At 42.9% G+C, this 17,185-nt stretch overlaps 1 protein-coding gene across 1 annotated transcript; it reads right to left on the minus strand.

The window, feature by feature from the left end:
* Window positions 1–5,224: 5,224 nt before the first annotated feature.
* LOC142585150 (uncharacterized) lies at window positions 5,225–14,489 on the minus strand. Its single transcript, XM_075695679.1, has 4 exons — window positions 14,144–14,489; window positions 12,826–12,902; window positions 7,841–7,895; window positions 5,225–5,321 (listed from the first exon to the last, which is right to left on the minus strand). The coding sequence occupies exons 1-4, from the start codon at window positions 14,439–14,441 to the stop codon at window positions 5,296–5,298; spliced, it is 456 nt and encodes a 151-aa protein (XP_075551794.1). The 5' UTR covers window positions 14,442–14,489; the 3' UTR covers window positions 5,225–5,295.
* Window positions 14,490–17,185: the final 2,696 nt, after the last annotated feature.

Genomic DNA, 17,185 nt, shown 5'->3' on the forward strand with positions numbered 1-17,185 from the left:
TATTCTACATTATAAAGCATGAAATGTTCGCACATGCTCTTATTTCCTTGTTTTTTGGGCTTTGCTGTTTCAAGGAGCTTTGCCCTTTGAGTGGCAGCAGCCTGATTGACATAACTTCTGACTCACGTATTTAACATTTTTGCACGGATTGGTCAAGGAGTAGCCAGATTTTGAGAAGTACATCTTTAGCAGAGTCTATAGGTGCTGGCTTTTGGTGTGGAGAGACAAGCAGCTTCATAGCTTCCCTCCTGTCTCTTGTCATTGTGTCAGCAAACTGAAATGAAAACTCTCGAAACAGTATATTTGTTAATGAGGAATCTTTGCAAGGCACATTGTGAAGCACATGCCGATGAATTGCTTCAACCTTTTACATTGAACAAATTATGCCATGTGCTGTCAAGAGGCAAATAAAGCTGTTTGCTTTAAAAATTAACAATAATCTCCACAGTTTGTGAAGTGATTGAGATATTGTTACCCAGTACCTTCAACAAAGATGTTATGGGAAACAGTGCAAGGAACTAGCATACTTACACTAATTGCATGTATTTGGCGGAGTTGTGTGGGAGACAAGATAGCCAACCAATTTTCCTTTAATGCATGTGAGCTTTGTCATCTTCATGGTGTAATGTAATCTTTTCAGGTAGCAGATAAAGAATGTGTGGCAACATGAAATGGCCTTTGATGACACAGGCAAGTAGTGGATGCCACACTTCAGTTCTAATTAAAGTTACATCAGCACAGAGCATGTATGCTACGACCAAGTTGGGTCCATACTTTGGATTACCGTGTACAGTGTCACTCTCTTCTGCATTGCAGAAGATGGAAGCCAGTGTTTCTTTGCTGTTGCTATTTCAATTTAGTATATTTTCATGTTTTCATGCTCTGCAATATACAGCCAGAGGTTGCACGGTCTTGAAATGAAGACTACTTTTTGTGTTTTCAAGATAAAATTTTAGCTATAATAAACGGAATTTCCAAAAAACAAATTTTATGTTTGGCCTGCCTTCTTTTGGGTGATCAGACATGGGAGCTATTGAGGCATCATGGCTCATACGTGCTGCCTTTATGCTTGAGAGGTGTGTGCACAATGCTCTTTACATGTTGAAAAAAAAAAAATGGAGACCATCCATAATTGGTCTTGGGTTGCTTTCTTAGCCACAAGTGCTATCTGAAAATATAGCTGCTTTTTGTTACTCTTTCTGGCGGTGCGTTTTAGATACATAAAAATTATGATGGACGTGCATGTTCAGTGTGATTGCAGGAACGAAAAACTTTACTGAAAGATCCTTTGCAAGAGATGCAAGTGCTTGCCCATTTCATGAAAAAAAAAAGGCTTTGTTTTCATTGTATACAGTAATCTAATGGTCAGGCAGACTTGATCACAAAAGCAAAGAGAGAAATTCAAAGCCTGCTGACCACATCGTAACTGTCTAGTGCATAGACAACACTTGCACATTGGCCAACAGCATGGGAAAGGAGAAAGAGATTGCCATGAAGCACATGTGGTGAAAAGGAGAATGAAGTAAAAATTGGTAGCATTCAGAAAAAGCTAGATATTCTTGATGAGAAAACTGAAACATTGGACAAATAAATAATAGCAAACTTTATCAAGTCTTACCGCCGTATTCAGCAATACATATTGAAGCTCATGCTTGACTTGATATAAATGATGCATGGTGTGAACGCGCCCAAGATGCTCATTGCGTTTCTTTTGGTGTGTTCATGACAGGCGTCATTTAAATCGAGTCAAGCATGGGCTTCAAGTTAAGATGCATTTATGAATACGGGGGTTCGTGTTGCGGCATGGTGAGGCTCTCTGGAATGAAGACTTCATGAACTAGAGAATAGATGTGCCCGTGAGAACCTACTTTTACGTGTTATCGCAGACATCTGAATCACAGGAGCAGTCTGAAGCATGTGATAGGTTTGTGAAGACTTTCCGAGAAACGTGCATGGGTTTTCTCTGCAACAGTTTGCTACAATCGGGGGTATGACTCATTTTACATTTCCTGATCACCTTGCATATTTCCGCACAATGCTTTCGTCATTACTGTTCAGTGGTTCAGTGGCACTGAAAAGGCAATACAGGCATGAATGTCAAAAGAGGCACTTGTAGGCAGGGTAAATGCAAGATTACCTTGTTTACATGTCCATAGTTTGTGCTTGCAAAAAAGGCAGAAGAAGGATGCCAGGAAAAAAAGCATTTTGTCTGAGGTTCCTCTCATTATGAAGCTGTTTACAATGATGAGAGCTAAAGACAAAAAGTGTGGTCCTAATGAATGGACACATTCTCCCAGTTGCAATTCATAGTTTAAGATATTGAGGGACTTCAATCGCACTTCAAAAAGAAGTCCATGATCAATAAACAGTGCAGGAAGCCAGTATAACAGTTTTCATTGACAGTGAATTGGCCCTAGGATATGATCCAGTTTGCATCTTCAATAAAACGGCTATTGATTGGCTACTATTGATCTGTACAATAAGTGCAGCACGCAGTACCATTTATGCCTTGGGCCTCACTTATGCCATGTCAAAATTGTGGAAATACAACAGATTCATAAAACCAGCTCTCTTTATCACCTTATCTTAGGGAGGTACTTGTCAATGTTACAGTGCAGAGCACGAACATTTCCTTAGGAGAAACCTTCCAGTTATTTATAATTTATATGGGAGAGGTTCATTACCTCTTGAAAACTGTTCTGCATAACACTCTTGCTTCTTCACACATCTATCATGATCCGTCAAATACGGGATAAGTTGGGTGCTGCAGGTAAATGGTTCCTGCAGAGCCTAAAGCTACAGCATCAATAGGTAGCTAAATTTTCATTCTTCAAGTTTGGTCCAGTTCTCTGAAACATAGACATAGAACTGAAACTGTTCAATCTGAGTACCAATACTAAATGTGTTATTTTGGGGCTTCAATGATTTGCTGAAGTTGATGGAAAGTGAAGGACTGTATAAAAAACATGGCTGTAAGGTCAGCTATCATCTTCTGCGCATAAACTTTCAGATACTGCACTAAATATAATCTAAAACACATGAAAAGTTTTTATACATTAAAGTACAGCCACACTGGATCACGCTAGCATCATTATCATATGTCACTGGTGTGGCACTTCAACACAATGTGGGAACTACCATGGCTCGTACAATGCTCCGAAGGATACATTGCAATAGCGCAACTATGCTCAATGGCATTTGAACTGTTTCTTGCAATTTACAACTTCTAGCCATGCACTTATTCATTTATGACTTGGATGGTCGTGAAGCCTAAGTGCTTTTCTACCTAGCAATACTGCAAGCTTGTCTGCTGACACTAGCTGCACAAAAGAGCAACAGTAGCTTGTGCTCCAGCAGAACTTGAGGGCGGATTACAAGTTCTTGCCACACTATAGATGAGAAATATGAACATACTCCCAAGCTTCAATATCTTAGCCGGTGTAAAGCTGCAATACAGGTACTGCACTCCCTTAATTGCACTGCTTACAGCTGTCAAACTATACCTCTGGTGCTATGCACATTTTGGGGATGGCAAGAAGTTCCACTAGACAAGGTATCAACCACACAGGCATATAAAACATTGAGTTAAGGGTGTTTAAGACTGACTAAACACAATTTGCCACTTGGCTTGGATCTCTATTCCTTTCCCCTCTAGTGTCATTGAGTGAAGAGCCACAACAAAAGTAGAGTAGCAATGCTTTGTTGTCTTGCCTGTTTACTAATAGCAAGAAACTACGCTCTAGCACTGTAGCATAATCAAAGAACAAAAGGTTAAGTGCAAGCTTGATCAACCAGCTCTCCAGTAGTCTGGGCCCCACGTCAGAGGGTATCGTCGTATGGTGTCAGGACTACAAAAGTGCATGGAGACTACTGGAGGCTGCAGTTTCAGTAGAAGGTAGGGGATAACCCCTAATTAAGGGTAAGCCTTTGCTTTTGACAATGATCGGCCAAATTTAATCATGATTTCCCACTTCTCCGCCGGTGCAGAAATGCCATCGTCCTTTTAAGATTGACCACATTACAAAAACGTACGTACAGTCCTATACACTGCGGCTGGTCGCGTCGCAATCCCGTGTTTCTCTAGTTTTAACGCCCGCGCAGTACGTATGTAGTACTCAACAATCGGTTTGCTCTGGCGCAGTTTTAGAAGACGATCGTCGTCGTGCTCTTTGCGCATCACAAACGCGTCACACACACGCACGCACACACACAACTCGATTGTGCAACACGCGCTGTTCCACCTTGCATCGCTTCGTTCGTGGTCGTGCTGTTTGCGCGAACGAACGCGTCACACACGCAACTCGATTGCTGTTTGCGCACGCCAAAACGCGATGTTCCATCTTCGTTCGTGGTCGTGCTATTTGCGCATACACATTCGTCACACGCGCAACTAAATTGCTCTTTGCACACACCAAGCGCGTCACAAACACACCACCCACCCACACACGCACACACAGCTTCGATTGCCGTAAAATCCGCTGTTCCACCTTGGTATCGCTTCGTTCGTGGTCGCGCTGCTTGCGTGCACGCGCAATGAAAGTCCCACCCTGTTGCTCCGGCGAGTTGGCACAAACCCTGCGCTAGCGCATATTTCTATGGGCCCCGTGGCGCGCGCATGGGGACTAGGGCGTTTCAGGAGCTAGGCGCGTTTTTTACACAACAACTAGGGACCTAGACTCCCCTAGGGCGAAAAGTTACCTAGATATATAGTTCCCTTTGGTGCCGCGGGGGCGGCGCTGCAGTCGACCGGCTGCACAGGCGAGCGAATGTAAATGCGCCGGCTGGCCAGTCGACAGTCGCTCTGCCATAGCCGCTCATTCACGCGCGTCGCAATTCCAGTACGATTTCAAAATTTTCTCGCCACTCCTGTCAAACTCACGAAAACGAACAATCGAACATGTTTAATCGATTAAGCCCATTAAACGAAAGGTGCACATCGATTAGCATTAATCACTTTGCGGGATACAATTAATTGAATAATCGATTACTCATTTATCGATAATAACCAACCTGTAAGAAAGCCTAACGTTGCAGCAGAAGTACGGTAAATTTAATCTTCGCAGTCATGCAACCATAAAGCACTACAAGGGAAACAGTGAACCAGAACTTTCTGTCTTTCTTCCGCTGTGTTATGAAGGTGATTCGTTGGAGGTCTTGGAACTCCTGGTGTATGTATTTCATAAAAATAAAACCAAGATATTTGAAATCAGCACGGATGCAGTGGTTGGTGAGCGCAAGCAACTTTATTGAGCAGCAGAGCAGGTTGATCTCGTTGATGTTCATCTGTTGAGGCTTTTACTTGAATTTAAGTTTAGAGGTACCTGCATAGATTGAAGAAAGGCTGTAATTTTACCGCAGACACAACTTAGGATCATACTGTCAATATAGCAGAGTCTAATTAACCATGCTTGACAGAAACGCTTGTGTACCGACTCCCCTCAACACCAAGTATTACATTATTGGCTTCTTTAATGATATGTCAAACATTCCAAACTTTTGTCGCCAGTTTTTCATAACAATTGAGGACCAGGCAAGAAAAAGATAATATTGTGCTACAAGTAAGGGAACCGCGTTTTTCCTATTTCACAACAACATAAACCAACACTTTATGACAAGGAGCAAAACTTTGCAGAAATAACTTGTATATTTAAAAGAATTATTGAAATTATAGCTACGGGAAGATTAAAGTGGACACAGGGAGCGTTAGCCAGGGCCGCCACTGACTTTAGTGTCTGACGTGGAACATTCTTTCTGCCAGAAGGCATCACGCGGCTGTGAAATGATATGCTATATCTAGTGCCAAGGCAGTGAGTTATTTTGCTGATTAACACTCGCATCGTTAACTTTAGTGCATATATGTAAGCATGCAACACAGTGGACGGGAAGGCAGCGCCTCAGTAGCTCAATTGGTAATAGCCTCGCAGGCGTAATGCTAAAACGTGGGTTCGCAGTCCACTTGCAGCAAGCTACTTTTGCGTCCATTTTCCTTTTCATTCATGTTTAATTGACACGCTTCTCTTATTCAAGCAAGTAATTGTCGATATGATTTCTTTGTTGCCATTCTCTGCTGGCTTTACGTGACAATAAAGAACAAGTAAAACATAAGACGCAGAGGAACATAGGCATCAGTTTTAAGAATCGGTGTGTTTAAAGCGATGTAAAGTGTATAGTTATGATATTGACGCATTTGCGATAATTTTCAACAGAGTATGTAGTTGAAAGTCACCTGATGCAGGAAGAAAACGCTCTAATATAGAGGAAATTAATATAGCACACATGGTGTGGAAGCGTTGCAGAAATCATGGAATGAAGAAAAAAACTGGAGATTTCCTCGACGAATTTATCAAATAAACACACAATATACAAATAAAAGGAAAAAACTCTCTGGTGGCCAAGCAATTAAAGCCATGAATCATTACAATGCCTTTACAATAACCTAAAAACTTTCGCGATTTGACAGCCATCTTATGGTGCTCTGAAGGTACACACATGCTCTTTGCGAGCTGATGAAATTTCCACAGTGGCTTCTTACAGAACCTGCGCATGTACATTCTAATTAGGCTCTAAACATTAGCCTACAAATGAAGTTTCAAGGCGAGCATTTTATGACCAGATAGCCGGCAGATGTAGCACTCCTCCTGCAGAAAGTTACCAGCTGTCATACAGACTTCACGTTGTAATTGTTTTTCTTTTATTCAATATAAACTTCAGAAATGCTTTCATTCAGCACATATTCATATAATTGGATGATCGCCATGTTCATTTTTTTCAATGTTAGAGTAACCCAAGCTCTCGCAAACTTAATAAGCGAAGCGTATGAAAATTTCATTTCAACGGTGAAAAATTTATGGCTTCTAAACGTAACTCATAATGACACACAAACGTTAGGCATTTACTGTTTTAGCAAAACTAATTATGGGCACTTCATGTACTCGCACTACAGGACGTACTTATAGTCAAACAGTTGCTTGTTAAATAAAGAAGAATGTGTTATGATGCAAAATATCGCCATGAGCTGTGCATCCGTGCCAACGCAGTGAGATATTTCTGAAGAAGTAAACGCCGTTAAGAAAACCTTAGAAATCTAAGATTGCTTTACTTTATGTCGGGCCATTCTGTTGTTACTTCAACTACGCATACCTTTCTGCGTTTACAGCCATTAATAAAATGATGAATAAATTTGCAGAATTACACGAACATTACTATAATCTTATGGACCAGGATGCTCGGAAAGGAGAAAGAACAGCTTTCGCCGCAATGACACCGGAGTAAAATATCGTTCGGTTACAGCATTGCTATCGAGACATTAATATCACCCGATCGAAGTAATTTATTGCTAATTCATTTCTTTGTACGTAGTCTTATATTGCAATGGCATGTATCATGCTAACTGGCCCGTCCGCTTTACTCCGCAATGAATTACGATGAGAAATATAATCGGAGACTGAGGTTCCCATAAGTCGCCGTACGAATACTCTGCAATGTAATTAGTTGTGTCAGCACAGTGCTTGCCTTCGCGCGGCGATGCTTTTGATTTGATTAAGTTATTTCAGTGTGCTATGTGTGGCGATTTGCACGTATGGGCACGTTATAAGTATCAAGTGCGCTAACGCTGAAGAACTAATTGGTCGATGGCCTTCGCGATGCATGCAGGATCAGAAGGATAACTAAGCAGCGGGATATCTTGCTCTTCAATGCCTTGTCGGCAATTTCCCCACAGGAGCATTCTTTAAAGGAATGTTGCGTAAATCATATCGCCAAGCTAAACGTGGCATATACACATCAGGTGACACTCGAACTGCCAAGATGGAGAGGCAAGGCAATTGGACGAAGTACTCACATGCAGGCCCCACAAACGATGGCTCGCAGGTCTCGTTTGCTTCGCAGTAGTAGTTCTGCGAGCAAGAGACAAATTCAATTAGTTGTCTATATACCTGTATTTCCTTTTCGTTAACCGTACCTCGTATTTTAATAAAGTTGATAACCTAGAGTGCGACAAACAAACAAGCAAAGACACAACAGACGCACATTCATTTATGACCTTGTAATGATTCTCCTCTATATTCAGTGATCCGCCAGGTACTTCAAGTTATTTATTGATTTATACTGGCTCTGGTGGAGAGGTGAGGCGCTATAACTTTCGTAGGCTTTGTGAAGGGCTCCCCTATGTTATATGCTGTTATACTACGCTTCATAAAATTGTACAATCCATGAACAATCCGGATGGTTCAACAGAACATGCTATACGTCATATGTAAAACGTAGCGCTTTGCACGTTGTTTTAGTGGAGAATTAGCCAGTGTGACCGACGGAATGCTGCTCACAACTCATGCCTTCGAGTTGTCCTGGCTCTTCGAGAACGATGTCGATCCAAAACCATCCCATGCCAACGTTACCGTCAATACAACAGTAATCCAGTATCAGTTTCCCTATCGGTAACTCTCTAACTCGGTAACTATCTGTCTGTTTAGTTACCCGCTAATGTCGACCATTCCTATTGCAGAGGTTCCAGATTTTGCGAAAGCGTTGGAAACCTATGGACGGGTGGTCAGTGGCACGCATTGAAATGTCGAAGACGCTGCTTCGACGTCAACGTGGTCACCTTTCTCTTACCTCTAACGTGTCAGTGTAATGAATTGTTAATACGCTATGCTCAAACAGCTTCTCTCTCTTTACTTTTTCTATTCCTTCCTTTACTAAAACCGGAGTCTCTTAATTCGAAACAAGTGGAAAATGCCACGCAAATTTATGAATTAACAGTTTCATTGCACAGTTTCTCATTTCCCTTTTGGTTGCGTGCTTTCTGACACGTATAGTTGGCACCATGCCAGCCAACATAACATTTCTGATGCCCGGGACGCCTTACATGATAAGCTAGAGCGTTGGATAAAATAAGGCATTGAGTCAGCCACTTAATATTATTTTTTCAGCAGCCTCAAATATCTGGTGATATGCTGTGCTAGATGGGAGGAAACAAAATCTTTCTCCGTGCCATCGCTTGACACGCCCGATTCTGTAATGCACTGGACGTGGCCACGGCATACATGTAACGTACGCCTTTTTTCTGTATTTTTTCATACATCATTTTTCTGTGTAGTTTTACATCGTTTCTGCAGTACTGTTTCGACCCAGTAGAGCTGAGCGGTAGTTAAAATCTTGAGATAAAAATGCGAGGACACGTAAGCACTTCCTATGAGTTCTAAATGCGAAAACGTTAATGTTCATTTCGGCGCCACTGAGCGGTCACTTGATTGAGACATTTGACAAACGCCTGCTAGATAGCAAGACGCCGGTGAACGTTGATGCATGGCATCATGCTACCATGAACGACTACCATATTATCTAACAGGGGCGACCCGAGCAAACTGCGGTGCATTTGACGTCACAACTTTCGTCAGGGGGTTTGGAAATCAAAATTTCGGTCCCAGTAGCAAGATGCTATAAAGAAGAGCGCACGGGGCTGTTACCTAGAGATCGCTCGTTTGACACTGGGCTTGTTAGCGTGACGCCGTAGGTATGAAAATCGGTAACACAAATGCTTTTCTTTTCCTTGTTATTTTTGTATTTTTAGTGTTTAAATTCTCTATAGGAATTACTGACGTGAATTTAGAACGCCAGTGAGAGTGAGAAACGCGCAAATAACGCATGCTTCCGAGAACGAGAGCGAGGGTGATTGGCATCGTGCCAATGCGCTCTCCCCTCAATCAACGACTTGCATGCGAGCGCGGCCACTGGAGTACCCTTTCGCCTTCTCTGCTCCGTCCAGGCTCGCACGTTTGGTGGCGCTGCAGCCAATTGCAATTTAGGTGCTGCTTCACAGCTACAGACGCCATATCTTGCGCCCAGTAGGCCATTCGATCTTTTCGCATCAATAACTCATCAAAGTCACAGCCTACCTAAACATTGGGGAATGGTTGATACTGCCTTAAATCCAGCTTTGCCTAACTGCTGGGGTTCGTTGAGGCAATTTATGCTGTGTACCGCCCGGTCGGTCGGTATCGCGGTGGTTATATTTGCGACTATATATCTATGTTATATGCGTGCCGTATCTAGGTACCAGCTAAGGGCTTTCGATACGCGCTGCATGATGACGAGTAAAGTGGGGCCAGTAACAGTACATCTACCCTTGAAGCTATGTGACATAATTGACTGTCTGGTTGGATAAATAATTATGACTTTCAAGTATCCCCAACCAAAAAATTACTTTCCCTGTGTTCCGGAACCAATTCGTCTTCTCTGCAGGGAGGAGTTACGACGGGGATGCCGAGGCGCAATATTAAAGCTTTCCTAGTCGAGGTGGGGGAGGCGTTGTCAAATTTTTTCTGGTTGATTAAGGGGGTAAACTGGGCGTGGTCTGAGATGGTTCCGTGCTTACGCAGCGAATATAACCTGGCAGCAGCGTTGCTTTGGAACGGTTTAATCTCTCATTTGTTTTGGTTGGTCTCGCTTGTATGAATTTCTGTTTCTTCGAAGGAATTTTTTGGCCCATGTCTTCAGACTGTTCGGCCAGCGAGGGGAGCGAGTGGGGGGGTGAAGGCGTTCGCTGTGTGGAGAAAGTTCTGACATCGCTCTTATGTTGCTGAGGTGATTGCGGGGGGTTGAGGGCGGGGTGGGAGGTGTTCGAATTAACCACCTCACCATCTGGGCCCACGCCCAGCCTACCATCCTTACGTCGCCAAGAAGAATCCATCTTTTTTTACTGTGCTTAAACCGTGAATATCCACGGATGGCAGGCTTTCTTTGAAACGGTTTGCGCTGTTTCTGGTGTACCTTAATGCACCATGATTCTAACAGTCATTTTTGTTGGTTGATCTCGGCTGTTATAATTTCAGTTGCGTGGGAGGCAATTTTTTGGCCTGCATCTTCCGAGTAGTCGGCTAGGGGATATCGTGGTCTCACGAACGTTCTTACATCGTTCTTGTGTTGCCTTATTTTTTCGGCCAAGTTTTTCATTTCGGCATTGTTTGCTGCTCGACAGTGGGAACATTTGATCTTTGGACGACCTACTTCTTCTGTTCGAGTCACTTGAAAGTCATAATAATAATAATAATATTTGGGGTTTTACGTGCCAAAACCACTTTCTGATTATGAGGCACGCCGTAGTGGAGGACTCCGGAAATTTTGACCACCTGGGGTTCTTTAACGTGCACCTAAATATAAGCACACGGGTGTTTTCGCATTTCGCCCCCATCGAAATGCGGCCGCCGTGGCCGGGATTCGATCCCGCGACCTCGTGCTCAGCAGCCCAACACCATAGCCACTGAGCAACCACGGCGGGTACTTGAAAGTCATGACTTGTATTCTGCATAATATAAATAAGTTACCACATTAAACCTAAATATATCTTGGCAAGTCATAAGTCCCTGTGGAGCAAACAAACATCTTATAAAATATGACATTCGACGGAACGAATTCTTTCATTGTCTAATTCTTAATGAAACAGTTCCGTGTTTTCCACTGGGTATAGGCAGCGGTTACAAAAAATGTAGAAAATATGCATTTATTAGAACAGGTGCCGTTGCCCTTTTTTTTGCCTCAACAAATCTCATGCATGATTTACGTCCTGATGGCCCGGCCGCCTAGACATCTTACTGTGCAACCTCCTACATGTGCGTATGCATTTCGACATTGCTTGTAAGTGGTGTAGCCTTGAAACATAAAAAAGTCTATGAGACTGAAATATAACCTTTATTATTAAATTATGGGGTTTTACTTGCGAAAACCACTTTCTGATTTATGAGGCACGCCGTAATGGAGGACTCCGGAAATTTCGACCTCCTGAGGTTCTTTAAGGTGCACCTAAATAGAAGTACACGGGTGTTTTCGCATTTCGCCCCCATCGAAATGTGGCCGCCGTGGCCGGGATTCAATCCCGCGACCGCGTACTCAGCAGCAGCCCAACACCATAACCACTGAGCGACCACGCCGGCTGTGTAACCTTTGATGTGGGTAAACAACGCATTTGTTGGCATTTTAAATTGGACAATAATAAACATCATAGTATGCATTATCGTTAACTGTATGGGATTTATTTGCACCGCTGGACATGAGTGAAGCTATGCTTCACATGTGCAAGTCTAACATGTGAGTTGCATCTGCATAATCATTTAGTAATTCCTTTTTTCATGGTGCGAGCTTTGTTCTTTGTTTCGGAATCACTGCAATGTCCCTACGCACTGCTGCAGTCTTAGTCTGTACCATTGCTACGCGCTAGCAACCCATCGATATAGGTTATTGATTGGTGTCTTTTATCCTATGCTAAAGGCACCGTGAACGACAGACCGCTACAGCCGCTTTATACTCGTGAACACAATTATTCCTAAGGCTTCTGCTAGCTTATCAGCTCTTTCAAAACGAGTAAGCGCCCGTCAAGAACCCTCGGCATCAGAACCTCTCGACGAATATTTTCTTACTGTAACGCTATTCACGTTTATTAGAAAATTGCAAACAAAATAAATTTTCTACTGCTGTTTTTCGGAGTGAGCAGGGTTTTACTGTGACGAACATTAATACTTTCGCTCACTCAAACCCTGCTCATGTGCTTTACTTTCTCTCCCGTAATATTGCGTCGAAGAGCATTATCCTTCAGCGCGTTCTGGCATTCGCTTTACATAAGTCCGCAGATTATGTGCATCTCCTAAACGTTCATTCTGGCTGCAAAGAACAACTTGTGCTTTCCACAGGACTTTCCATATAAAATGAAAAGTTTTGCGGTCACAAACAAATGAAATAAAAAATGCCCTTCATCATCAGTCTCATACAAGTAGACCCCACATTCAGTGGTATTATTGTACAATTTTTTTCTGAACAAAAAATTGTACTTACCCCACATTTCTTGCCTCGCGAACGACCCCGTGACCCGGATCCTGGGGGTCTGGCCGGTGACGCCTCGGTCAGCATCACTGCGGGGGGACTTGACAATGAAGTTCCCCATAATGCGGGCCCCACGAATGCTAACAGAATCTTACACCATACAAGATGGCAAAGTGAAAATGTCTGTATGAATTGCACAGTTCGTATTTTGACCTACTGACCGTTCTCGCAGTCTTAGCTGCATGTCTGTTGCCGTATTTACCTGTCACGACGACTGTACCGCGGGCAACCGACATCGTTCGGTATTTGCTGTTTAATTTCAAATAAGCTCTAAGTTTCCTAGCGTTCAGTAGGTCAGTTTGTTATCCGAGATCTGTGCTTTTCGCGTTTCTACGGGAAATTTCTTACGCATGCATGAACGAGCACCGTGTACAGTCGCTGACTTAAGAACCTCCGGGCCAATTTCTAGACAGAAGCCTACTTCTGCTAAGAAATTGCTGCAGTTTAGATTGGTTAAACGTAACTGTAGATGCTCGCCTCAGAACGCACCTGCTCAGCTAAGAACGATGGCCTATATGAGCACCGTTGTATTCATCGTGTTGTTCTGGGCGCTGGCGGCCGAGCGACGATGCAACACTATTTGAAAGAACTGCGGTGGTCTTTACCCGAGGCAAAGATATTTGTCCCACGTCCACTCCCGCGTATATAGAGACGCTGTTCGAGAAAGAAAACATTCTCGCATCGCTCCAGGCTACTTCTGGAATACACTAGTGCCACTTTCCATTAAGTCTTTTCCCTTAAGCTCATTTACGAAAGCTCGATAAAGTAAGCGCGGAGCTCTGCTTAACCGGCTGTTCTCCGAGGTTGCCTTCGCTTAGAATAAAAAAGTCAGATGGATGGGAGTCAGAAATTGCGTCAAATGGCGTCAGACGATGACTCTCAAGATATATTTATAGGAAAATTTCTTTATGCTTGTTGCCGAGCATTGGACGTCCCGTGGTATGGCCGGTTCAGTTTTCCGCTAAACACTATAAACATTATAAACTATAAACATAAGAGGTGGTTTGATTGTTCCTCACCACTGGCACGGTCACCTTCAAATGCAATTAAAGAAATGAAGTTTTTTCCCCGTTAATTAGTTATTATTTATGATCACAAATATCGGTCCTAAGGCGATAAATGCGCGAAATAAGCTCTAACTGGTATCGAGGTCTAATTCTCACGTCCGATAAATATATGCGCATCAGAAAGTCAGAATATTTGCAGTGTTTAACTATGACTTCACTCGGGAAAGTTTTTTCTCACCGTGAAATGAAATATTGTTCATTACCTTTGGGATAAAGTTGTAAGCCATTGAAAAAACTTTGCCACTCAAGAACTTGGCAGCTTTGCATCATACCTGCGGAGAGAAGTAGGACGGCCAGAATGAGCACAGCTGTCTTCATCGTGGTGTTCTCGGCGCTTGCAGGCGAGTGGCGATCAAAGCCTAAGCGGCACAAATGCCACGGTCTATAATCGATCAGAATATGTTTTCCTTTCGACCGCCAGTGCTTATATATGGGCCCTGTTCGAGAGTGAAAACGTTCTTGCATCGATGCAGGCGCCCTCCAGAATATGATCAGTAGCATCTTTGGATGACGGCGTTCGAATAACCTTGAATGCGAAAAGTCCGTGCACGTAACTGTGTCTAACAGAGAGAATACACGTGGAATGGCAATGAGCCCGATATCTGCAATTGGAACAGTGTTTTTTTTTTCAGAATGTATCAGATAGCAAAACGTAAGCGTTGTACGGCCCTGTCCTACTTACTGTGGCTGCACTTCGTGATCTATTGTACTTCTCAACTCTAATGAAAGCTATATTGATTAGCTTTATATGTGATTATTACTCGGTTACAATGTCTCATTCAATAATTAGGTATGATGGCGTCGGTCGATGTGGGAAAATGTGTGGGCGGAGGTTGGTTAGACGTACTGAGGAGTCAGCCGAGACTGAGAGGAACCAATTTATACACCGACAGTAGACATGGGACTAGACTCAGACACAAAGTTATATACACAGTACATTTAACAGGTTTGTCGCTCTAGTCACTAAGTTCAGGTTCTGCAACACTCACATTTCCAGCCGTAGGAGTTGATTAGGACCCGCAGCGGTGTGGTAGCGGCGGCCGGGGCCTAGCTCAGCGTCAAGTCACTGCGACAGGGACGGAAGCCGGGAAGGGAAGGAAGCAGGAATATACAGCTGCACAAGGAGGTTAGCCAGTTGTCAGATCGACTGGCTTCACTGTGCTCGAAAAAAGAGTTAGAGGAATAAAAGATAATAGAAAATGATGTTATAAAAAACAGAAAAGAATAACTTTGTGTTGCTGTATTTCTGAGTTGACTTCTAAGTTCTAGTGTGGCATTAGTCTACCTACCCGACTGGACTTAGTATTTTTTTATGATTTGGAGTTGTCTTTCAGTTATAGTGGGACATTACTGTAATTATGTTACGGGAATTTGTGTTGTTTTAATTTCACTATTGTTGTGATTTATTTTTGTAATAACTATGTGAAAAGTAGTAGCCGGCGCCACTTAAAGGCGATAACGTCTCCTCAATAGCATATAATAAAGGAAAAAGAAAAAAAGCAAGGGAAAAAGGAAACGAGTTTATGGCATTGCTTAAAGTCTGTCAGTGAGACCAGTTCTCCACAAGAAGCTCAACAACGCTTTTAAACATTTCTGTGCTGAGGACGGTCTCCGCCAGTGTCCCAGGACCGTTTCCTCCGACAAAGGCCGCTTGTCAAGAATATCGAAAGTTCTTTCCTTGGCGCACTGAAGCGGGGACACAAGGGGACTGCTCTGGTCTTTGTGTACTCTCTATCTCTCAGTGGTCGCTTGTTTGCGCAGTTATAAAACTGTTTGCCACTCACAGGGCAGGTGGGCGGTTGGGAATTCCGACCCGAAGTGAGTAAGCATTCGTGAAGGCTACGCCAAGCCCCAAGCGGCACGGAAGTGTCTCCTCAGCTTTAGATACATAATTGACGAAAGATGTAGCCATAAATTCGGATCCAAGTTGTGCAGAGGAGCGTTCGTAAATTCTATAGAAGAGTTAAATGCTGGGCTAGTTGTTGATATCGCTGAATACCATGTCGATAGTTTTACACATTACCTTTAAGGTGACGGGGTAGCTAATTTATTTCGACAATGAAGCCATTGTCATTTTTAGGTGATGTTTTCTTTATATATGGAATGTCAAATGCAATAAATTGCACTTCGACATCACATGAATGAGGAGTTGGACAAAATATAATCCGCTTTTATTTTATGTTTGTTCGAGCTTACCTACGTTGCCCAAAGTATTCCTGATCCAATTTTCCTCGCGTCATTGGTTTTTATACGGAGATGCAACAGATAAACTTTTATAAAAGAATTCCGCGAGAAAAGATTTGTCGACGTTTTCTCCTTTACACGAGTGGCTTATTACCGTATACATGTGCGATTAAGAGCGCAAAACTTTAATTAACCAAAAATTAAACTAATACATTCGAACAGTCATTATTCTTAAATACAAATATTTGTTTTATGTACTTAATATAATTATGTATTGTAATCTCCGCTCAGTCACACAACATTCAAGCAACAGTACTGTAATGTTATCCCCAGGGCTACGGTAGCCACAAAGTGTGATATGTTAATGGTGTAATGCAAAATACGTCCCTCAGTGAGCCCGAATTTACCTGCCTATCTGTAACGGCCGCGGTAGCGAGGTCGCGGGACGAGGTCACGAGGTCGCGGTACTAAATTCCGGCCGCGGCGGCAACCTTTTGCTGGATAAATTGAATGGCGTTATTGAATAGTGTCTAAGGATATTGTAAATATTTGCAACTTCTCTCCCCAGCGTTCCACAATGTGATATAAGAGTCCACAGAAAGAACGTAAAGAACAAATTGTAAAGTACACACGAACACAATGAGGAGATATTTATTACAATTTCGTGGTATATTAAAAGCGTCGACGCGTTCGCTCTAACGCGCACAAGAATTTAGAGCTGAAGAACAAGAAGCATTTGAGGTGAACAGCAAATAAATACAAAAGTGTTGCCTACGTGCTTCTTTTGTCCAGTAGACTTGCTGCGCAGCTCTATAGTTAAACATTCTGCAGTTCTCCATCCCAAGAACACGATGTCATTATGAGGCGCACCGTGGTGGGACACTGCAGAATATTTAGGCCATAGGGTGTTCAATAACTCGCGCGGACTACATGGTTCAAGTGTGTTTTTGAATTCCACCTTCTTAATTGAAATGCGGCGATTGCGGTCGGAATCGCACCTGCGACCTTGAACTCGACACAGCAACACAATAGTAGCTGAGGTACCACGGTGCATAGTACCC

This window comes from Dermacentor variabilis, chromosome 6 (assembly GCF_050947875.1).
Source record: "Dermacentor variabilis isolate Ectoservices chromosome 6, ASM5094787v1, whole genome shotgun sequence".
Lineage (NCBI taxonomy): Eukaryota > Metazoa > Arthropoda > Arachnida > Ixodida > Ixodidae > Dermacentor > Dermacentor variabilis.